This window comes from Podarcis bocagei (assembly GCF_964188305.1).
Source record: "Podarcis bocagei genome assembly, chromosome: 6".
NCBI classification, from domain to species: domain Eukaryota; kingdom Metazoa; phylum Chordata; class Lepidosauria; order Squamata; family Lacertidae; genus Podarcis; species Podarcis bocagei.
In genome coordinates this window covers 33,897,366-33,922,636 of record NC_138130.1, presented here as the reverse complement: position 1 = coordinate 33,922,636, position 25,271 = coordinate 33,897,366, and the positions used below count along the sequence as shown (strand labels likewise).

Here is a 25,271-nt window from a genome sequence, read left to right as displayed (position 1 = left end):
AACACAGTAACCCCAATATTTTCTAGAATTCAGTGAAGAGCTTGTGACAAAAGCTGCCCTTGAAAATGGGGACCAGATGTAGTCAGTATGACAGGTCAGATAACATGGCTTTCTGCAGCCTACCTCTGTAAATGCCTCCTCTGCTTGGAAACACTTAATAAGATTGGTGTGTAGGAAGAGCAAGTTTCAAAATGGGTTTTTTGCTTATTAGATATTGGGATTTCAAATTATCTAATATATCTTTTAAAAATAGGTGGTGAGAGGAAGAGGTCTTATTTCTGAATTCGTTGACAGCCATAATTTATCTTGTTTGTGAGGCTGGCTTTGAAAGAAAGTGCACTCTAGAGGACCTAATGGAGTGATTAATGTTTCTGCAAATCAAATGTGCTTTGCTTACTTTAACTTGCCATCCTGTATCTTAATATATATTGTTTCCAGCTGGCATTAATTTGACATCCAGGCCACTCAAGAGACATTCTAGTCTTCAGGGGAAACAAGGCTGATTAAAGCTTACCTGTTTCTGTTCAGCCTCTATCTGTTTCCTCTTCCTTTGCTGGCAACCTACTGGCCTTGATCTGGGCATATCACCCACAGAAAAGATAGAAGCTAATAGAGTTGTTATCTGTTGATTTAAATATTTTTGCCATTGAGTGTTAAGTACTGTACCATTTCTTTCCTGATGGAACAAAGAGCAGCCCCTGCCCGAAATGGGTCGCATCAAATGTTAGCCTTACTCAGAGAAGACCCACTGAAATAAATGAACCTATTCATTCATTTTGGTGGGTCTGCTCTGGGAAGAACTACCCTTGTATACAGTCCCCAAATGTTTCTCTGAGCACAGGTAGGGCATCCATTGTTCACAAATGGACATTAGAACATTTAAAGAGACGGACAAAAGTGGATTTAGTAGCGAACTAGATAGCCCTCTCCTCTAGCCCCACCATTTCCTGATCTATCTCCCCACTCCCATGTCCTCAGTTACAGAATAATGGGGAAAGCTGCTTTAGTTTAATATATTTTTATAGTTGGCCCTTGTCTGCCAACTGGACTAAAATATTTGACCATGGGTGCTTCTGTTGTGCCGTACCTTTCTGTACTTCCATTTATTTCTTTAACAAAATTCATATAGCACTTGATTGTAAAGAAACAACAGCCCATGCCTCCAAGCAGCTTACAATATAAAATGAAATCATAGGGAAAGGGTATTAAAAATGGATATTAAAAATATTCAAAAGATTATTAAAATCAACAGTCACTAAAACAAATAAGTAAGACACGTGTAACTTTTGCATATCTGGATAGGCTTGCCTAAACAAAAGTGTTTTGAGATTTGCATGCATAAGGTATGCTAAATTTTGCAAATATTCAAGCTCAGTGAGCAGAACCATAGCAGAAACAATGGGGGAGGGGAAGATACACACAGCTGTCCATCCCAAATCCAGTTTAAAGCATAAGAAAGTAGAGCAGGAGAGGCCGTCAAGTTGCCCGGTGACACTTGGGCAACAGATGCAGAGTAGGCCCACAAGCCACACTCTTCTCCAGTATGTTGAGATGAAATATATTTGCATTTAAATTACAGAAAGTTTTTATAAATTTCATATATAGATAGAAAGATATAGATATGCCTCCTTTTGTCCTGTTTCCTCAGGTGTGTTTCCTCCTTTTCTGGCGACGTGATAAGCTGCCACTTATTTCTTTTCCCATTTTCCTTTTTGTTGCTGATCCTTGTGGTTCTTCCTCTTCAATTACTGAAGGTTTGCAAAGAGCGACTCTGTGTTGGCTTAGCGCAGGGGTAGTCAACCATTTCATACCTATCGCCCACTAATGCATCTTTCTTGATGGTAAAATTTCCTTACCGCCCACCAGTGCTCGATAGAAGGAGGATTCAGCTTGTGCCATAGAACCCCCTACCGCCCACCTAGAATCCTGAAACGCCCACTAGTGGGTGGTAGAGACCAGGTTGACAACCCCTGGCTTAGTGGAATGATATAACCCAGGAAGTGAAACAATAACAGTAAGAGAATACTCCCCCCCCCCCTTGCTGTTGCCAGTAGAAGCAGAACTTGATTAGTGGCAAATTGGCTGAGCTGTTTATAATTCAACACACAGTTCTTCCAGGCAGTTGCCTGGAATTGTTGTCTAGCTCAGCATACAGTAGTGTTGGTATTAACATCCCTTCGCTTGTTGCTGTCTCCTGCCAAATCTTTCTTTAGGAAGATAATCTGTGCTTTTAAGTGGGTGGTCCTCACTGTAGCATACCACAGTTTGAACGTCCCTATATTTATCTGTAGACCTTTGCATCTGCCCCAGTTGTATCTGACTTCCTGTTTGCCCCTATTCTCTGCCAAAATGTGTGTTCTAGACATTGGCAGTATGGGCTTGACTTGTCAGGCAAATGTTTTTGCTTGTCTGCTGTTCTCATGGGTTAGTCACACTTTCCGCTCTCCCCTCATGTGTGTGAAGTTTCAGACATAAACAGGTAGTGGTCCATGAGAGAGGTAATGACTCTTTGTGTACGACGCTGACTTTAAAATATACTGTGGGGCTATGATAATATGAACAACAGTCTATGGCTTAGATCCTTAGGTAAAGGTAAAGGAACCCCTGACCATTAGGTCCAGTCGTGGCCGACTCTGGGGTTGCGGCGCTCATCTCGCTTTATTGGCTGAGGGAGCCGGCGTACAGCTTCCGGGTCATGTGACCAGCATGACTAAGTCGCTTTTGGCGAACCAGAGCAGTGCACGGAAACACCATTTACCTTCCTGCCGGAGCGGTACCTATTTATCTACTTGCACTTTGACGTGCTTTCGAACTGCTAGGTGGGCAGAGCAGGGACCGAGCAACAGGAGCTCATCTTGTCACGGGGATTTGAACCGCCAACCTTCTGATCGGCAAGTCCTAGGCTCTGTGGTTTAACCCACAGCGCCACCCGCGAGCTAACTAAAGGAATGTGCATTTCCTTATCAGCAATTTTCTGAAGGTGACATGCCAGGGGCTGGCAGGGCTGGAATCAAAAGTGGGAGGACCAATGGAGGTGGGTCTTACTTTTGTACAGTTCCAAAATGTCAAAGGTTTTTCTACACGTGCACCTACATTTCCATCATCTGTCCAGGCAAGCAGAAGGCATTTATCCGAGTTCAAGGACACATTCCAGCTATTGCAGGTTATGGGGATGCAGCAGGCAGTCTAGAGACTCTAGCAACATGTAGATAGATAAAATAAAAAAATTCCTTCCAGTAGCACCTTAAAGACCAACTAAGTTAGTTCTTGGTATGAGCTTTCGTGTGCATGCACACTTCTTCAGATACACTCAGATACACTCAGATACAGTGTATCTGAAGAAGTGTGCATGCACACGAAAGCTCATACCAAGAACTAACTTAGTTGGTCTTTAAGGTGCTACTGGAAGGAATTTTTTTATTTTGACTATGGCAGACCAACACGGCTACCTATCTACTGTAGATAGATAGATAAACTTTATTTGCATTAGCCAACGGCCATAGGAACATAAAACAAGCAATATATACAATTAAAAAGACAACAATGGGTAAAAAGGACAATCAAATGACCAAGATTATCGTTCAGATAATGGCCCTTAATCTCATTGCACCCTTGATAAACCTAGCAACCTTTGCTGTTGTCTGATCATTTTGATCTGATAAAAGAACAATGTGGCTGCAGATGGGTGGCCTGGGATGGTAAGTAAGAGTGGGGTGATGATCTCATTCCTCAGACCTTTATAAAGGGGACAGGACAGGAGAACATGAGCCACTGTTTGCAGATTGCCATCTCCACACTGGCAGAGTCGTTTCTCACTTGGAATCTTTTGGTATCTGCCCTCAAGTACGGCAGAGGGCATGACATCCAATCTGGCCAGTGTGAAGGCACGTCTGTATTTTGGGGTAGTTAATTTATACAAATATGGTGCCAGCGAATCAAACTGAGAAGGGGGGAAAAAAGGCATACCAAGGACAGAGTTTCTTTATAATGGCCAGATAGTTCTGTTGCTCTAAGTCCTTCAGACGCTGTCCAATTAGCCTTTTTGCTTTAATAGAGCCCATCGTGAGAAGCTGATTTGGGTGGAGTCCGCAGGAGAGCAATTTTTGGTGCACAATTTTAGACCACACACTTTTGTGGGGGTCTTGTGTCACTAAGAGCAGTAGACCGGGTGGATTTAGATTTAGACGGAGCCAATAATTAAGAGTTCTTTGCCAGGACTGAACTTCTACAGAGGGAAGACTTGCCTCCAGTTGTAATGCTGCAACAAGTAATAATAGTGGTGTGGCAGCAGCAGAGTAATAGGAATAGGGCTGTTATGAGCAGTGAAAGCTTATCCATGTGGGCAAATGGGGTGCTGCCCCACTAACCTCTACCTTCAGCCAGCCCTCACTTGCTGCCTTTCATACCTGCAATCAGTTCAGGGAGTGGCAATGGCTGTCAGCTTCTTCCTCCTTAGTCCCAGGGATGTGGGTGGTGCTGTGGTCTAAACCACTGAGCTTCTTGCGCTTGCTGATCGGAGGGTCGGCGGTTCAAATCCTTGCAACAGGGTGAGTTCCTGTTGCTCTGTCCCAGATTCTGCCAACCTAGCAGTTTGAAAGCATGCCAGTGCAAGTAGATAAATAGGTATCACTGTGGTGGGAAGGTAAATGGCGTTTCTGTGTGCTCTGGCACTCATCACAGTGTTCCATTGCGCCAGAAGCAGTTAAGCCATGCTGTCCACATGACCTAGAAAGCTGCTTGTGGACAAACACTGGTTCCCTCGGCCTGAAAAATGAGATGAATGCCATACCCCATAGTCACCTTTGACTGGACTTAACCGTCCAGGGGTCCTTTTCCTTTCCTTTAACTTAGTCTCAGTATTGCCCTTGTGTTGGGGTGGGAGTGGGGAGAATGGGGACAAAACTAGAATTAGTTGGTTCTGCCTGTTTTTGGCTCTGATTTGGTCTCCCTGCCTCACTCTTACCCATTCTCTTGAGTACCGCCACCGCTGGCTATGAGATGTGTCTCTATTTCCAGCCGTGTATGGGATTAACTGTTTCCTAAACAACCATTGGTTTTAGAGGTACACTTAAGAGTTCCTTCACTGTGGGCGGACTTCCGGGACGCTGCGGCCTCGGGAAGGAGCGCGAGGCTGCCCTCCGGGGGGGTCTCGAACAACACGGTGTTTTAGAGGGGTCACCTCAGAAATTTGGTTTGTGAAACTTGTTGTGTTGTGTTGTGTTGTGTTGTGTTGTGTTGTGTGTGTGTAAATATATTACACATACCATCCTAAGGAAGACTTGCCTCTTTTCAAACAGCATGACTTTCTACGGTGTGATAAATTGTAGTCACTTCAGAATGTCCCAACTCTACAGTTCTCAACAGAAGAAAGAGAATAATCACACTGTGTCTTTTCCTCTCCCCCCCCACTAAAAAAACCATTTGATCTGGCAACTGTACCTTAGAGCTAAGTGCTGCAACTATTCTGTAGGAGGAATTCAATTTAGAAATAAAATCCACAGAAGTTTAAAATAAATTAAATATAAAATCAATATCTCAGTACAGCCGCTTCTGCGCTGCTGGTTTGATGTTAAATTCAATTCCTGCCTTTTCATTCACACAGTTTTAGATTTTGTAATGTCAAGGGCTTCTGTACAAGGGGCCCATGATGTAAGGGGCTGATATGTACTTGGGAACAGAGGAACTAGGCAGACAAGTTTTCAAATGTCACACAAAGCACTTTGATTTGAAACATCCAGAGGTTATTTGTTGAAATTTGTGGGACATTATTGCAGTAAAACCAACAATATTGCAGTAAAACCAACAATTCGTGTTTTCCAGATAGGCACACGAAGAAGCTGAGGGTCACAGAGCTTTCCTGTAAATTTGCTGGAGAGAATTCTGTGAAATCACTTCCTTTGTCTGTCTTGGCAGGAAGCTGTAACCCTTCCTGCCTGGGCACTCTCCTCTTTCTTTATCATGCTTTCCAGCCGACCACATGGGAATGTCTGAGCTCTGAAGCTCAGACACCATTTCTGAAGTTGCATTTTGTAATTAGTAACTTAGATAGAAATTATAAACCTGCCTTCATTTTGCTACTGTAATTGCTGCTTCCATGCCTAGATTATGTAAGTAAATACTACTTTTATTTCTTCACAAAACAATTTGTGCATCACTGTATTTTTGTGGGGGGAGGGGGGAAAGAAAAAGGGTAATACCAGGAAAATCCCGTCTACAGTACTTTAAAGCATCCTGGATTATTGTTCCTAGAAGGTTAAATCAACCTTTTTCTTAGCTTCCTAGTTTAACCTGCAAAGGATGGTACTCTCCTGATCTCACTAATGTGAGCAATGAAGGATAATAACTAAAGTTACTAAACAATATATATCCACTTCTACTGTCAAAAACCATCCCTACATTATTGTGTTGTCTCTGTTGCTCTGCCCTTAGCATAAACATATTATTGCTATGATGTAGGCAGTTCTTAGCATCTAGAGAAAGTGTGGTCAATGTGGAGCCCCCCAGAAGTTGTGGACTACAACTCCCATCAACCCTGTGCATTGGCCATGCTCAGTGTTGTAGTCCCAACAGTATCTGGGAAGCTCTGCATTAGCTACTCTGGGTTTGGCTCAACCACAGGGAATATTCTTAGGATTTTCTTCATAACCAGGATGCATCCTTGACAGCATCTGCTCTATTAAAAATTGCAGGCCAGGACTTGGTCTGCGTAGTTTATGGTCTCATTCCATGGCAAATCACAAAGTCACGAGAACTTCCAGTCGGTCAGTTGGCACCTGCTATTTCTTAACAGCCCTCATTTTACTAGCCAAAAAATTGCTGCCACTCTATATAAGGTTTCCTCTCCTAAGACAGCCTTTAGTTATTGTTCATCATGGTTTCCCTGTATTATTTAATCCCATGAAACACTTAAAAACAACAACAACACTTTCCCTGTTTCCACCAAACTACTAAAATAATCATGGGGAGTGTCCTGCTGTCAGCTGTGGAACTTGCACTTCAGTGAATAGATACAGAATTGCCTGCCTTGTTAAAAAGAGGACTTGTATATTGAGCAGCTGCATCGGAAAGATGGCTGGGATCCAGGTAATCTTTGGCTGCTTTTGCTGAGGTTTTAGTCTCTTTCCTTTCACTCTTAGTTTAATTCTTGGTCCATTGTCTACTTAATTGCAAAACATTACAAGGTGAGACTAAACTCCCATGTCTTTGAAATTTGGGCCTTTTTGGGTTGAGATGTACCAGGTAGGATTTTGACCGAGGTGAACTTGTGTATTCTCCAGCCCCCACAAAGCATTTTCCAGCCCTCACAAAGCAAGTCATATCAACTGCTGTTAAAGTGCCCTCCCAGGATGTACATGAAATCTTAAGTTCTTTTCTTTCAGTGTTCACACAGATACTATATTAATCTGCAAAGCTTTAAAGACACGGAGCGCTTATGTGATAACATCTTAATTCAAACATTCTTTTCATACCTTTGCAGTTCGGATTTAGAAATTCCTTCCACAGACAAAGCTTCACCCATACGTATAATAGCTGTCATGTGTCAAAATAATAATTACATAAATCACACTTGAGTTTGTATAGGGTTATGTTGTTATTAGGAAAGCATTAGAAGCACACAACCATGCCTAATAAACAAGGGAAATGTTGGAAGCCCTGTCAGTTTATGTTTTTGTGAAAGCCAAAGTTGCCTTAGCTTGCTGTGAAAAAACAAATCAGCTTGCATGAAAAGAGAGAGGGAAAATAGCTTGGGGGAGGCCTGCAAAGGTACTTTTAAGAGATCATCTTGTAAAACATAATGATGAAATCTTGAGCAGCAAGAAAAACATGCCTTTCCCCTGAATCATACTAGAGACTATTTCCCTCTGGTGTATCTTAAAGTTATATTATTCATGATATTTTGTAATTGATACTTGAAAATGATGTAAAACTCAAGGACAGATTTAGTCCTAAGATTTAGTAGCATCCAAATAAGTTAAAAACCCTTCCTAGTAATAATCCCCTTAGAAAATCAAAACAGTTTATTTCAGCCAATAAATCAAAATCTATGTTCTGGCCCCAGAAAAGAAATCCTTATTAAATTAGTTAAAGAAAAACAAGATACAACCTGGAAGCTGGTGTTAGCACAGAATGAGGTTGCTAGGTGGGTGAGTCCTGAAAATGCTACGTTGGCTGCCAGTGAGTTTGTGGGCCCAATTCAAGGCGTTCCGTCTGCCTATCTGTCTATCTGTCTGTCTATCATCTATCTATCTATCTATCATCTATCTATCTATCTATCTATCTATCTATCTATCTATCTATCTATCTATCTGATTTATACTCTGTCCAACCTCCTTAAAGTGATCCACACTTTAAAAACAAAAAAGCAAAACAAAAGCATTCTAAACAGTCAAAACTTCCTAAAAACATCTAAAAACTGTTACACTTAAAAACACCATCCAATGATCTTGAGGTTGCCAAGAATGATAATCTTCAGCCACCAGGTGTTTGCGTAAACAAGAACATTTTCTTCCTGAAAGTGAATCATGGAGACACTAGCGTAGACCACCAGTACTAGCGTACAAAGCCAAAACAGGTTGGGACCAAAATAATCTGAAGAACACTTCTCCCCAGTATCAACCATCTCAGCTTCCTGTGATCAGTGAGGGAGGCCACCACTAGGTGATGCCTGGTTGGCACTGAGCAATGAGAGAGTCTTCTTGGGAGCAGTTCCCTGTTTGTGGAATGCTGTTGCATCTGTCTCCCTCATCATGAACTTCCACGAGGAATTTAAAAACACCCAGGTATTTGATGGCTCAGATATACTACGGTATTCTTAGTAACCAAAACAGGAAATGAAACCCTTGATATTCTGGCTGATACTGTTAGGTCCTGCTGATGCCTGAGTGGATATGGGGACAGAGTTGGCATGTGGGTTTGTTGCAAGGTTTGGTCCCTGTGTTTGTGTTTCTGGTGTATAGGTTGTTGCTGCTTTTGGGGGCACATTTTAGGCCATTTCTGCACTGCAGCAGAGTTGCAGCACACATGAAGAAGTCCTTGCTGTACGGATGGGGATTTAAATGTGTTATTTCAAGTTTGTGTGTATCCTGAGAAAGTTGCCGCAGACTTATTGAGTAATGTGCGGCATCAAAAGGAACAGCTGGAAAATCCACTAACTAAAAAAAGTCCTTGACCTGCTCTGATACACCAGCATATGGTATATAAAATTGCCTCTAGGCACTTGCAAGTATAGGTAGGCATGCACAATTAACTGCTTAAGTATTAAATATCTGTCTTGACTATGCATTTCTAGGCTTCTGGCAGTTCATTTTTGAGCCGCAACATGTTCCAGTAGTATTGCTCCCTTCTTGGGTTTTTTTCTTTTCCTCTGGAGCAAGAAAAATATAGTCTTTTAAGTGCACTCAGCTGAATGAAGTACTGGAAACAAGTAGATGTAGAGCAATCTTAGTTTTAGAGGACTCAGTAGATTTCCGCAATATTGAAACTCGGGAAAAGCTACTTATAGCAGATAGCTGCCTGGTAAAATTGCTTGAAGAATCCCTAAAGCCGTGTGTGATGGAAAATATAACCAGTGGCTGCAACAGCTTGGGTTTTCTTCACCATAGCTTTCAGGTGAGCTACGACATCACATTTAAGATAATCTGAAAAATTCTGCACTGTTTCAGACTGTGTCTAGGAGATTGGTGGGATGCTGAAGTGTGATATATGACATAACATGAATTAGTACCCTCAAAATGCAGCAGCTGTGAGCTTATTAGGCCTGTGTAATAATAATAATAATAATAAATTTTTATTTCTATCCTGCCCTCCCCAGCCAAAGCTGGGCTCAGGGTGGCTAACAACAATAAAATAATACAACATTCTACAATCATTTCATTATCATTTTCATATTCATTTCATTATAAAATTAATTCAAATCAAATTGATGGCAACCATTGGGCTAGAGTTCTGTGAGGATTGCCAAAGGAGGGAGTCAGGCTGTGCCCTGGCCAAAGGCCTGGTGGAACAGCTCTGTCTTGCAGGCCCTGCGGAAAGATGTCAAGTCCCGCAAGGCCCTAGTCTCTTGTGACAGAGCGTTCCACCAGATTGGAGCCCCAGCCGAAAAAGCCCTGGCTCTGGTTGAGGCCAGCCTAATCTCTCTCCAGCCTGGGACCTTCAAGATGTTTTTGTTTGAAGACCATAAGTTCCTCTGTGAGACATACCAGGAGAGGAGATGTATGCTAAGGAGGGCCCACTGCATGCTGTAAGGACCCCCATTTCTGGCCGTTCTGTTACATAGGGATGTGGGAAGATGCCCTTTACCAAATCAGACCACACATGCTCAGCATTGCCCACAATAACTGCCAGTGACTCTCCTAATCAAACATACTGAGAGTAAAATAAATAACAGTAGTGCCAAGATGGTGTAGTGGTCAAAATGTATTAGTGTGCGCCATCTGGTGTAAATAAGCCAGTTAATAAGTTGAGCAATGCCCTTTGGAAAACCTCTAAGCAATTGGTTTACTTGATACCACATTCAACACTCTTCTAAAACTGTTCTATAACATTCAAACTTGCAGTATGAAATCATTATCCATCACAGCGTTGGGTTTTTATTTGGTGAATTATCTACACTTCTCTGAAAACGTATAATAAATTAATTCGGATGACCAATAGCATTCCGTTGAATTACATTCTGTGCTGTCAAATTCTTGTTGCTTTGTGCACATGTTTGAATCACAATTTGCTGCGCCTTAATTTTTAACTTCATCGTTATCAGCTGGATTCATTCATTTTGTATGGGGACTGCAGATTTTAATTTCACACTAAGGTCATTTGATTCCCCAGCTGCAGTTGCCATTTCATCATCGTCTTCTCTTATTTTGCTTGCTTGCTTTTGAAGTTGAACATACTGTGAGTTTCTTCATGCTTTAACTTGGTGCTCTTGTACTATGTTTGATTTCTGAATCGCATGAACTACATTTTTAAAAAATTCTTTGTGAATCTTTTAAGAGCTTTCAAATCATTGTGAATAGTGTTACCAGGTGTTTGCCTGGACCCCTGCATGTGGCAAGGGAAAGCCTTGAATCTCCAGGTGGCCAAGAGTGCCTTAGAATTATTATTATTATTATTATTATTATTATTATTATTATTATTATTATTACTACTACTACTACTACTACTACTACTACTACTACTACTGTGCACACAGCTTGCAAGCATAGATTGTGGGCTCATCCACAGCTTATCACACTGCTTTGGGAAAACCCACTCTTTATCACTGAATTGGAGCAAACGTTAATTGGGTTTTCTGCACGGATTCAGGGGTACAGAGTGGGTTTTCCTGGGGAAAGCAGGGGAGAAAATGGAAAACTGCTCAGATCAGACCCATGCCTAGTAAGCACATGCAATGCATGTAATGTCTTTCATTCTATAGTTGTGTGATGTGTGCTGATATTGAATTGTGATGGCCATTGGCTATAAACAATTAAAATCTATTGATTGATAGTATGCCTAGGAGAAGCAGAAAGCCTGTCGGACCCATGCTTTTCAGGCATGGGACAAGTGAAGTGTGGACGAACCCTTTCCAGAGGGTATTTCCTTGTCCATTTCCTTCTCCCCTTTCCCAATTAACCTCCATCGCCAGGACTTAGTGGTGGGGGGCAGCGGAGGAGAAGAAAAATAATTGGGCTGGGCTCAAGAGGGTTATGAGTGTTCATAAACCTCTAACCATGACACTACACTGGAATTTAATGTGAATATTTTTTTTAAAAATAGCATTGACTACGGCTCAGTACTGGACTGGGCCCCTGGCGTACACACACACACACACACACACACACACACACACACACACACACAGCTTTTCCAAGCAATCTGAGTAAAAGTCAGATCCAGGAGAGTTAATCTGATCCTCTGAAAGCACATAGGCCTAGAGCTGAAAGAGTAAGTCGTCCTTCCAACTTCCTCCTTTAGCTCTATGTACTTCTTAAGAGAGAAAATAATCATGCTGACCATCTCATGACCAATGGGATGGTGAGGGTATGTTTGTCTCAGAAGCCTTGCTTTGCTCTAAGGCAGGCATGTCCAAAGTTCACCGGCTGGTTTAATCCTGCCCCTGTGGCAGTTTATTTCCTGGGGTAAAATCCCCCCAAAAGGATTCACACATGTTTACTTCATCAAATCTGGCCCTCTTTGAAAAAAGTTTGGGCACCCCTTCTAAGGGAAGAGCTGAAGGGCATCACCTGGGCACCATGTTGGTGACCGCTTCTATATGATAATGATGATGATGCTACCATCAGGTTGGAGAAGGCTAATCTACAAATTAGATGAAGCAGGTGAAAAAAGTTCTTCCTTACCACTTCTGGTAGGAAACTGGTGGCAATTTGATAGGAACCAAAGTTCAAGACTAGATACTTGACAGCATGCAATGGGAAATGCTTTCATGAGGAATCAGAAAGCTATCTGTTGAAAAGGATAGTGGAAGAGATAATGCTTTCTGGGTAAGAAAATGTGTGCATGATGTTATGAGGCCCAAAAGTTTACTGTCTTAATAGGAAGCATCTGGCAGCTGTACTTTCTCTAGAAGGTCAGTATAATGTTTAGCACATATTTTGTTTGAAAACTGAGTGCAGATTTCAACAAAATAAATCCGGCAGGATTTTCCAAATTTGAAGAGCAAAACCTAGCTTTTAATTTGTCTTTCTTGAGATCTATTTTTCCACCCCCACCCCTGATGTGTGGGTTATTGCTAACAGCAGCTAAATGTAAAAATCTGGGCACAGACTCAAGAGACAGAAATCCAGAAGTAATTCTTGCAATTTTAGCAATCAGAGCAAAATAGGATTATAGGTTTTATTCAGTGTTTTCAGATCCTTGGTGACTGCCATGTATGATTACTGGTAGGTAAGCACGCAGTAATTCTCATGCAAATCTAGGCTATCTGGAATCCACAGCAATTTTGACGTGGCATTAAGGATCACAAAGCAAATTTAGCCACCTGCTGTGTCTGGCAAAACAGGTACCCAAAATTTAGTGGATGTTCTGGACATCTCTAAAATGTAGGGGGGGGGATGGTCTGTCTGTATGTTGTTGGAAATAGGTGTTTTACGAGATATGTCTATGAATTGTACTACAATTTGATATATGAGAAAATTAGAACATACAAAGAGCCCTTCTGAATCAGATCAGAAGCCAATTCAGTCCAGCATCCTGCTCTCAGATCATAGATGCCCCCATCCCATAGATGCCCCCATCCCATAGATGCCCATGGGAAGGCCATAAGCACCAAAGCAGTCTCCCTATTAGCAGATCCCTAACAACTGGTAATCAGAGGCATACTGCATCTGATTCTGGAGGTAACATAGCCATCATGACTAGGAGTCCCTTGATAGCCTTATCCTTCGTTAATTTGTCAAATCACCCTTTAAAGCTGTGGGTGGCCAACACTACATATTCCAAGTCTCATTTGGGATCATTCCTTCCATGCTTGGTAGCCTTATCCACATTGTCGAGGACTTGCTTCTCCAGAGAGGAGAATTCCAGCAGAACAAGGAGGAGGATGGGATGGAAAACCTCTGCCTGAGGATCCAAGCCTATGTTTGCTTTTCCTGTTTGTGGTTGCCATTGTTGTCAAGGCAATGGCGCCACAATGGCTTGAAATTTGGATCTGAAAGCACATGCACATAGGCTATCTTGGTCATTTACATTGCATATATGTATAATGCTTGCTTGTTTATGTTGTGGGTAAACTTAATTTTATGCTGCACAAAAAAGAAAGCTCCCTGTTTCTTCCTCTTTCACAACAACCTCTGAGGCCCATCTCATGTTCATTGCAAGGGGCCCTGAAACCCCAAGCTAGTTCTTTTCAGCAGCCATAGGTGACTTGCAGAGAGGGAGAGGAAGAACTGGAAACTTTCCTTCTATGAATTTGCTTAAGTTAATTTATCTTAGGATCCAGACCATAGGTTGTAAAGTATAGTCCACTGTATAACGTGCTAGAAACAAGTAGATACAGAATCATTTAAATTTTAGTAGATAATGTAGATTTTAGGAGTATTCAACATGTATATAGCTGCTTTTTGCAGATAGCTACCTAATAAAATTTCTTGAAGAATCTCTCGCACCAGACATTGTGTGTGTGTGTGTGTGTGTGTGTGTGTGTGTGAGAGAGAGAGAGAGAGAGAGAGAGAGAAAACATAAACTATGAACAAAACAGTGATATACAATGAACGGACTCTGTCTCTTTCCCCCCTGCCCAACTTTTAGGTGAGTTATGGCACACATTAAAAAGTAATCTGAAGAATTCTGTGCTGTTTCAGTCTCTGTCCAGGAAATTGGTTGGACTTCAAGGAATGATATATGTAGCATAAAGTCTTATCCTCAAACTACAGCAGCACTTGTTTGTTGCTATTGGGCTGCGGGCATATATTGTATGTCAGAGGGCCCATGGCTCAGGGTAAAAGCCTAGATTCAATCCCTGTGATATTTTCCAAGTAGCAATACTCTGGTTTCTCCTCAGATCGTATAGATCTTTCGCCTTTAACTAAAAATATTTTCCAAGTAGTGCATCCCAAGAGAAGGTCTCTGCCTGATTCCTTGGAAAGCTGACATGAATTAAGAATACAGTGGTACCCCGCAAGACGAATGCCTCGCAAGACGGAAAACCCGCAAGACGAAAGGGTTTTCTGTTTTGGAGGCGCTTCGCAAGACGAATTTCCCTATGGGCTTGCATCGCAAGACGAAAGCCCATAGGGAAATGCTGGCGGTCGGGAGCAAAGACTTTCGCCCACAGCCGGCCTTCAGAAGAGGACCTCTTCTGAAGGCCGGTGGGGGGCAAAAGTCTTTGCTCCCCCCCCCGCCTGCCTTCCCCCCGCCTGCCCCGGGCGATCTTAAAATGCTGGCGGGCGGGAGCGAAGCGTTCGCTGCCGACCCACAGCATTTTAAAATCTCCCCGTGTCCCGGGGAGATCTTAAAATGCTGGGGGTCGGGAGCGAAGCGCTGCCGACCTCCAGCATTTTAAAATCTCCCCCTGTCCCGGGGAGATTTTAAAATGCTGGGGGTTGGGAGCGTTCGCTGCCGACCCCCAGCATTTTAAAACGCTGTTCCGAAGCGGGGGGCGGGAACATCTGCCCCAGCCGCCCCACTTCGGAACGCTGTTCCGAAGCGGGGAGGGGGGGGGCGGGAACAGCTGCCCCATCCGCCCCACTTCGGAACGCTGTTCCGAAGCGGGGAGGGGGGCGGGAACAGCTGCCCCATCCGCCCCACTTCGGAACGCTGTTCCGAAGCGGGGAGGGGGGGCGGGAACAGCTGCCCCATCCGCCCCACTTCGGAACGCTGTTCCGAAGTGGGGAGGGGGGGCGGGAACAGCTGCCCCATCCGCCCCACTTCGGAACGCTGTTCCGAAGCGGGGAGGGGGGCGGGAACAGCTGCCCCATCCGCCCCACTTCGGAACGCTGTTCCGAAGCGGGGAGGGGGGCGGGAACAGCTGCCCCATCCGCCCCACTTCGGAACGCTGTTCCGAAGCAGGGAGGGGGGGCGGGGACACCTGGCCCAGCCGCCCCACTTCGGAAAGCTGTTTCGAAGTGGGGAGGGGGGGTGGGGACACCTGGCCCAGCCGCCCCACTTCGGAAAGCTGTTCCGAAGTGGGGAGGGGGGGCGGGGACACCTGGCCCAGCCGCCCCACTTCGGAAAGCTGTTCCGAAGTGGGGCGGGGGGCGGGGACACCTGGCCCAGCCGCCCCACTTCGGAAAGCTGTTCCGAAGTGGGGCGGGGGGCGGGAACACCTTCTGAAGGCGGGCAGGGGGCGAAAGTCTTTGTCCCCCCTGCCTGCCTTCCCAGGGGCTTTTAAATCGCCCCGGACAGCGGAGAAGTCCTCCGCTGTCCGGGGCGATTTTAAAATGCCGCCCGCCAGCATTTTAAGATCGCCCCGGACAGCGGAGAAGTCCTCCGCTGTCCCAGGGTTTTTTAAAATGCTAGGGGTGGGAAGAAAAGCCCTTGTCCCCCCCCAGCTTTCAGAAGAGGTCCGGGGACAGACTGTCCCCGGACCTGGTCTGAAGGCGGTTTCCCTAGGAACGCATTAATTGATTTTCAATGCATTCCTATGGGAAACCGTGCATCACAAGACGAAAAAACCGCAAGACGAAGAGACTTGCGGAACGAATTAATTTCGTCTTGCGAGGCACCACTGTAGTGGAGTGGTGTCATCTAGATACTGTTGGTCTACTCTACATCTTCAATTAGCTTCAGCTAGCATGGCCAATGGTTAGGGATGATGGGAGCTGTTAATCTAGCAACATCAAGAGGGTACCATGTTGGTTGCCCCTGGATTAGATGTACCAGTGGTAAGGCTCAGCAGAAGCCGCTGAGGATGCACACGTGTCTAAACACTACCCTGGAGATCCTCAGGTTGCCAGGTACGTTTGGGTTTGGTAGAAGGACACATATACAGGTCTGAGGTCCCAACTCTGTGGCAGCATAAATTCAGAGACCAGTATCAATGGTTAAAGCACCACGGGATAGCAAGTGGATGTCGGAGGATGGAGAACAAGCAGACAGTGAGGATGGCGAACCCTTCACCCTGCCATTTGTTGTTGGGATACAGCTCACATCATCCCTGCTGACTGGGGTTCCTTGGGAATTGGACCTTCCAACAACATCTGAAGGTCCGCAGCTTCTGCATCCCTGATCTAGGTGCATGTGCTTGCAGATCCAAATATATATATATTTGTCCCATCCTCAAATGATACAACTGCTTGTATATCAAGGCAAGGCATCATGAGAAAAAGAATTCGTGCCACAACCACCAATACATTTACATCCTATCCCTCCATGTACACTGCTTTATTTGAATGTCTTTAAATGGCTATGGTTTGCCTTTTTGTTCGATTTTCCTCTCGTCTCATTTGGTTAAAAAGAAGAAAGCATGCTTTAGAAAAAAATGTAGGTTATGAGATAGACGGCAGTAATTTTTCTTGTGTGAAAAGTAGTCAGATGTAACCATTTAATTAATCTTTAGCTCCATACAGCCACCTCTCTCACATTTGAAAATGGTGTTTAATAATTGCATTATTTTAGTCATAATTTTGTGAAAAGATAAAGCAGATTACCATTTGGAAGCCAGGAAGTGACCTGTGAGATAAGGAAATGTAAGGACTTTCTACTTAAAAATCACTACATGTTTCAACTGAATAAAAAAGCACAAAAACTGTACTTAGCAATAAAAAGGCATAAAAAGATGAAGCTGCTTAATGATTAAATCAGGTGATGAGCAACTTTATTCTCATTAAAATTACTTGACGTTTGTGTAATTAATTCAAATTATGAGAAACAAATTAGTGTCACATTATTATAATTTGACTTATACACTACTTAGATGCCAATACCCACACACACATAATTAAAATACATTTTCTATAGTTAAAATGATGCATGCCATTTTTATATAGCTTTCCTCTTAAAACTAAATTATTCAAACCTCAGAGGCCTGAAGGCTATAAATTTTTATTCTTTGTCATGAAAGGCAAATATCCTAGGATCACTTTATGGTCTAAAAATACATAAAGGTCTCTCAGAGTGGAATATAATCAATGAAACAAAAGGCAGCAGGATTCAATATGATCATCTTTCCAGACTTTATCTGTTTGGTCCAGTCACTCCTCATAAGCCCTGTACAAATTTTAAAAACATATCTCTCTTGCAACATGGTGACGAGGCCTTTGTACAACACCAGACCCTCCAAGTGTCTCTATTTTCCAGGGACATCCCTGATTTAGAGAAGCCGTCCCAGTTTCTGATTTGATCCTGGAATGTCCCACTTTTCCTTAGGATGTCCCTATTTTCATTGGAGAAATATTGGAGGGTATGGAGTTATCTGACCCCCGAGCCATCTGAAGGCAGCCCTGTACAGAGGTTTTTTTAAATGTTTAATGTTTTATTATGTTTTTTATATATGTTGGAAGCTGCCCAGAGTGGCTGGGGCAACCGAAAAAGATGTGTGGGGTATAAACAGTAACATTATCATTATGGAATGGGACATCCCTATTTTCACTGGAGAAATGTTGGAGGGTATGCAACACACCCTTTAACTCCCCTTGCTTTCAGATTCCTCCATCTTCTGCAGCATGTGAAAGAAACTAGTCTATGTTTGGGAAGACACCAAATCAAGAAATAATCTGACATGTGGAAGGGTAGATCAGAGCTGGGGAAACTTTGGCGCTCCAGATGTTGCTGAACTATGACTTTGCGTCAGCTCCAGCAAGAATGGTCAATGACCAAGGATGACAGGATCTGTAGGCCTTTGGAGGACCAGAGGTTCCCCACAGCTAGGGTGGAGAAACATATTTCAATCCAGGCAAATCTTTCAGAGGTCTTGGATAAATGTGGTGCAGCAGAAGAAACAGAAACTGATGATGATAGCTTGGAAAACTAAAGTGATTAAATTTATGTACTATTCCTTGAGTCTAGGTCTTCCCCACAATTTTTCACAGCTCTTTTAATGGAAATGAGTGCTTTATGTCTGCTTGACATTGTAGAGACCTACAAATTTCAAGAATGTATAATAATTTGTGTACTATAATGCTGATGGCTAATTCCATTTTTTTAGGTTTTTTTGCCTTTTCTGCATAAACTGGCAAAACCAAAGAGACAGTTTGGCAGTTCTAGAATCCTTCTGTTGAGGAACACTGGTAAACCTAGTACATGCCTTGGTGACATCTAAATGAAATCCCCGAGTTACTGCGTTCCAAATTACTGCCACAATCCAGCACAAGTTTGCTAAGGCTAAGCCCCTTGAAATCAGTGGTACTTTAGATGAGTCTGATTCCCAGGACATTGTTTTCAATGGCTACATTTTGCTCACTTGTAGTTTTGAGAGAGATTTGATGGACTGTAGATGTATGAATGACTTTTGCATCTGTAAAACTCTGTGAAGAAGTCATGTATCCTCCTCCTCTTTAGATTTAATGTGAAATGTGCATTGCCTTCTTATTCAGCATTTTCGGAAAATATAGGTGATACCTCATCGAGTCAAACCCAGAGTAAACCAGTTGAAACCAATGGATTTTAGCTACTACATTGATTTCAATGAGTTTACTCTGGTTAACAATGGATATTATGTGATTAATAATACTTTGGGTCTGAAAGTTACTATGTGTATTTGTGGCTGATTAATTAATTTAGAATTTCAGCAAGAAAGTGATGTTTCTTCAATTATCTTTTCTTGTTGTTTCAGGTTGGGTTTTCCCATGATGATTATGAGCTGCATCATTGGAATGTGCTATCTCCTTGTTGCTCACGTTGTATTGGGTTGGACCTAAGGGTGTATATATTGATTATATATACTGAAGACCAAAAGACATTTTTAGTTCTTTTCCAACCTCTGTTGCATTTTTACAAGGCTGTATGAAAACAAAAAGCTTTTATTTGGGGGGCGGGGGGAGTGGAGTCATTCATGCTGCTACTCCTGCCCAGCTTTCTGTTATGAACATGGGAATTCATCTGATGCCTATATAGAATTTCTCCACTTGGAAATGATGCCCACATTCATTTCAGTTGAGAGAACCAATTTCTGTGCACATTATTTTTGTGTGTGTGTGTGTGTGTGTGTGAATTGCCTACCTCTGCTGAAATATTGACAGGGACCATTGTGAATGCAAGAGAGATATGTGCTCATATCTAATGCACAGGATGCTCTGGGCCACAGCTGTATTTAATAACTGGCAGCTAAACAGCTGAGACACAAAATCAAAAACATCTCATAATGCACATTTTGATGGGCTATACCATTTTAGATTAAAGGTGGAAGAATTGTGTGAATGCCATACAGAATAGAAGCTAGTGTGTCAAGAGAAAAAGTGAAGAGTTAGATCCTTACTTATTAGTTTTATATATGAAGAAGCATTCAGATGTGAACCCCCCTGCAGTCTAAAATTGTATAGCAGAGGAAAAAATTCACCATATGACCCTTTAGATAATGTGCTTCCATCCTTAATTGACGTCACTGTGGGCTTATGTTCTTTGACCAGCTTATAGAGCAGAATATTGTGATTTAAGATGCACAAATGGTCTTATGGTGGAACCAAATTTCTTTAGGTTCATTTTTCAGCTCGAAAGTAGTGATTTTGCTGAGGATGAGTCCTCCCAGATCTTTAACCCTATTATTATTATTATTATTATTATTATTATTATTATTATTATTATTATGAGAAGCTTGCCTGATACTCCTCAGAGGTCCTTTGCTTTGCTCCCACTTCAGTGGACATTTTAAGGAAACAACTCCTGGTAGGATTCAACAGAGTTGTTTCATGTGAAGAACAATGTCAGCTCATGCAATGAGATTCCAACCCCTCCTTCCTCCCATGCCTTCTAAATCTGTTCTGGAGAGTTAGGGGAACCCCCCAGAACAGTTTTAAGGGGTGAACAGGAGGAGTAGAAGGGGGAAAGTGCCATTGCATGAGTGGATCTTATTCTCCATGCACATAAACCACTTGAGTTCCCCCCAGTTTCATTCTTACTTGAGACCACACAATGGGCACAATGACATCAGAATACCAGGTAGTTAATCAGATTTGACTATTTGTTGTAACAAATAATAGTATTAAATAAAGACTGTTAAATAAAGACAATTATTGCCCAAGAATGTAGAACCCCAAACCAGTAGGTTCAAATGAAGAGAGGATATTGTTACTAAACATTTTTTTAAAAACAAAAACAAAAACCAGAGTCTCTGTTAGTATGAGTTGTTTGGATACTGGAACAGACTTCCTCAGAAAATGGTACACTTGGCTCCATTGTAAGTTTTTAAGCAGTGGTTTTAACAATGAAATTTGAACATACGTCCTGCATCAGCAGATGGTTGGACCTTTGCTGTCCTGTCCAACTCTGTGATTCTTTGAAAATGAACACTTTTATAGCCCCTTAGCAATGATTCACCAGAAACTGCAGAAAGAGGGAGACTTCTTTCAATTCCGATAATGATCCTTGTGAAAGTGGTGTCCCTTTTTAGCTCAGCCCTAATTAATATCCAAATAAATGCTTTTTGAGATATGAGTATTCACAAGGGACTATATTTTTATCCTAAAATTATGTTTGCTATGGTCTGCATGTACTCACAGATGAAAACCCCACTTGCTATGTTCAGTAGTTTTTCTTTTGGTTGTCAATTTGCCTGTTGATATATTCTCTAATTGTATGAAAGCACCTGATATTCTGCCAGTGTTTGCTTTAGTAGATAAGTAAATAGGCAAACTGCATAATGAATGATACATCATTGTCTGTGTTTTAAAATAAACACATCCAAAGGAAGATTTGGAGTGGAAACAATAATCCCTTTTAATCTGGCTCATGGTTATCTGCAACTAAGTATTTTCATGGGAATTATCATTCAACACTTAGACGGGTTTATATAAATTAAATGAGGATAAATTAGTCTGTTAGGTAAATTTCAGAACTGTTTACCTATGTGGGGGATACAGTGATTTCAGTATTTTTGGTAGTAGTCAAGGATATGTACATACTTGCTTTTGGTGTTGCTAATCAGTGCTGTTGAAGAACAGCAGTAGGGCAGAATCATTTCCCACTATCTGAGTGCAATCTTATGGGTAATGTGATTGCAAATATAGAACCAGGGCAGCTATAGAGAGAATGAGTGCACCTGGAATAAAAAAACATCTTCTTGTAAATACCGTATTTTTCGCTCTATAAGATGCACCAGACCACAAGACGCACCAAGTTTTTGGAGGAAGAAAACAAGAAAAAATAAATCTAAATCTCATAAGCCAGAACAGCAAGAGGGATCACTGCACAGTGAAAGCAGCAATCCCTCTTGCTGTTCTGGCTTCTGGGATAGCTGCGCAGCCTGCATTCGCTCCATAAGACGCACACACATTTCTCCTTACTTTTTAGGAAGGAAAAAGTGAGTCTTATGGAGCAAAAAATACGGTACTTCCCAATATTTGGAAAAGCTTGCCATCTCCTTTTCTAACTGCCACAATTCAAAGAAGGAGTAAGCTGCCAATCCTGAGATAAGCTGCTGTTCTTTTTTGTAATACTACAATAAAATAGTATCCATCATGTGTAGTTTTGTCCTACATACACCTAGTCCTCCTTTGGACTGTGCCCAGAGGCTTTTAACAGCTGTATGATAAGGAGAAATTGAGGGAACGCAGGTGGCGCTGTGGTCCAAACCGCTGAGCCTCTTGGGCTTGCCAATCGCAAGGTCGGAACTTCGAATCTGCATGACGAGGTGAGCTCTGTCCCAGCTCCTGCCAACATAGCAGTTCGAAAGCATGCCAGTGCAAGCAGATAAATAGCTACCACTGCGGTGGGAAGGTAAATGGCGTTTCCGTGCGCTCTGGTTTCCATCACAGTGTTCTGTTGCACCAGAAGCAGTTTAGTCATGCTGGCCACATGACCCAGAAAGCTGTCTGCGGACAAATGCCGGCTCCCTCGACCTGAAAGCGAGATGAGCGGTGGAAACCCACAGTCACCTTTGACAGGACTTAACCATCCAGGGGCCATTTACCTTTACCTAGGGAGAAATCCAAAGTACACAACATGTGGCACCCTGAGATGAAAAGCTCTGTGTATGAAGAGTAAAGAACTAGCAAACGTAATTTCTTTTAATAAGGATTCTACTGCAATCTGTTGGTTATTAAATCATTTTATAAAAGAGATACTACCTCAACAGAGAAATTATGAATTGTCTATGCTTTGGTATCTTTTACTATCATGCTGTGACAAACACACACACAATGGCTGCTCGAAGAAATCAAGTAGATTACTGTCTGTTAAGTCCCTTGATTATGGGAGGGGTAGCCGGCATGGTGCTGACCAGATGTTTTGGTTTACACCCTCCATCAGCTCCAGCCACCAGTTCTCATGGGTGATGGAAGTTGTAGTCTGAAATATCTGCAAGACACCATGCTGGCTTGGGTCTCCATTCAGTTTTTGAACTTGTTCCTTGCATTTCTTTCTCTGATTGGTTGAGATAGCAAGTTATCACCTCTTCCTGTCCATTAAAAATAGCTTGCTGGAACTGACAACCTCCATAATATGTTATTTTTTAAATGTGGGAGGTTTTACTTGTTCCATGTAAGAACCAAAACTTACTGGTTTGCAGCATCATTTGAATGGAGTTCTGCTTGGGATGCTGGTGGATAGAGAGACAAGAAGCATTTTCACTGATTTTTATTTCCGTATGCCACTCCTGCCCCCCAGCACCACCTCCCATTGTTCTGGAGTGTCCCTCAGCCTTCAGAAGCAGATTTATTTCAGTGAGGTAATAGAGGGCCGCAAGGGGCAGGGGAATAAATGGAACTAGCCTACTCCCCAGTTCTGCCAGTGGGGTTCCTTTACTGTAGAAGCCTTTTGCAGATGAAAGGAACTCTTTTGGTTGTGGAAAGCAAATCCAACCCATTGATACTTACTGGCCATAAGATCACTATTAGTTCATTTCCTTTTTTAAAAACAAACCCCACATTGATTTCTGGATGAGACACAGACAGTTATATAAAACAAGTGCTGAATATTTTCTTTTTTTACTGAGGGCTTAATAGTCTGGTAAACGCTAGTCTGACAAGTTCAAGAGGCATGCTGAATACATGCATTAGTTTCTCATTGTAACCTACGTAAGTCATCTACCAACATACTTTTCACGAAAATGGAAGCTATTTCCCTTTGACATCCCTTGTAGTTATCCTAGAAATGTCCTCCCTCATCACTATAGATGAAATAGTCTGGCATAACAATATACATGGTACATATCCCAAAATGTGTGTGACTTTTTATTTCTGTCTTACCACCACACCAAATATATTGGGGATTGTTGGGTTTTGTTTTGTTTTTGCTCAAAAGATGAGAAAGAAACAAGTCAACTGGAAAATTAATTTCTCATTCAAATGTGTGTCATTCAATAAACATAATTTTTGAAAGCAGGCATGATGATCATTCCAAGCATGGCTTCTGTGTTGCCTTATTATATTCCACAATGTTAAAACTCAATTTGTGTCATCCTACTTCAGTTAAACTCAGGGAAAATGCACTTTACTTGACAGTTACTCAGATTTCCCCCTGGAACTCATCAGGACAAAGCAGCTGTCAAATAAGACACCCAAAGAACTTCATTATGGTGGGAAGACACATACTAATATGCCTGGCTGATTGGCATGTGATGGATTCCAGCATTTTTAACAGTTAACAAATTTTCCTACTTGCCATGGGAGTGGAATTAACAGCGTGTGTGTGTGTGTGTGTGTGTGTGTGTGTATGTGTATATGTGTGTGTGTATACACACACACACACACACACACACACACACACACACACACATATATATATATATATATATATATATATATATATATATATATATGCAGGTTTTGGTGTCTTCGGGTATCTTCCCGTGTAAGAGTTGGGGTGTCTAGGCGACGTTTCGACGAGGTCTCACTCGTCATCTTCAGGCTGGTGCTTTCGGCTTCTTGTTACTAGAACAGAGCAGGATCTCAGTGTTTGAGTTCCTATAAATACTGTTGAGGGGTGTGGTGTATAGCCTCCAACGTTCTGGGCAGAGAGGAAGTTCCCAGGTTATTGTGCCTTTTCTTCTTTTGTTCATTAATTACTTGAGGGATATCTTGAGTGATTACTTGAGTGATATTCTGAGTACCACTTAGGAGGGTCATTAGGTGTGGAAATCATCAGTGAAGAAATCCAGCTAAGAATCATCCCCAGAGAAAAATCATCCAGATGCCCCAAACTCTACGGTCTCCCCAAGATACACAAAGAAGGAACACCACTCAGACCAATAGTCAGCTCCATAGGCTCACCTCTACAAAATCTCGCTAAATTTCTCGCTAAGCAACTTCAGCCCTATGCAGAATCTATCGCTTCACACGTTACAAACTCCTTCCAGTTCATAGAAACAATAAAGAAGCAAAACCTACATCCCGATGACCTACTTGTGAGCTTCGATGTTGTATCTCTCTTCACACAAGTGCCCATTAATGAAGCCTTGACAGCCATTCAAAACAAATACAATCCCCCCGAATACATCCTGGACCTGACCAACCACTGCCTAACCAACACGTACTTCATCCACAATGGACAAAGATACAAACAGATAGAAGGAGCACCTATGGGATCACCCCTCTCACCGGTCATCGCAAATCTGTACATGGAACACTTTGAAACCAATGCTTTAGACAAGTCAGAACACAAACCCAAACTTTGGCTCAGATATGTTGACGACACCTTTGTAATTTGGCCACACGGGAAGGAAAAACTAGATAGCTTCCTCACAC

At 42.4% G+C, this 25,271-nt stretch overlaps 1 protein-coding gene across 2 annotated transcripts in view; it reads left to right on the top strand.

The window, feature by feature from the left end:
* Nucleotides 1–21,279, top strand: part of OCA2 (OCA2 melanosomal transmembrane protein) — a 159,666-nt gene extending 138,387 nt beyond the window's left edge. For both annotated transcript variants that reach the window (XM_081197573.1, XM_081197572.1), the window contains exon 24: nt 19,208–21,279. In XM_081197573.1, the coding sequence (XP_081053699.1) occupies nt 19,208–19,292 (85 nt within the window). In that variant the 3' untranslated portion in view covers nt 19,293–21,279. The remainder of the gene's footprint in view (nt 1–19,207) is intronic.
* Nucleotides 21,280–25,271: the final 3,992 nt, after the last annotated feature.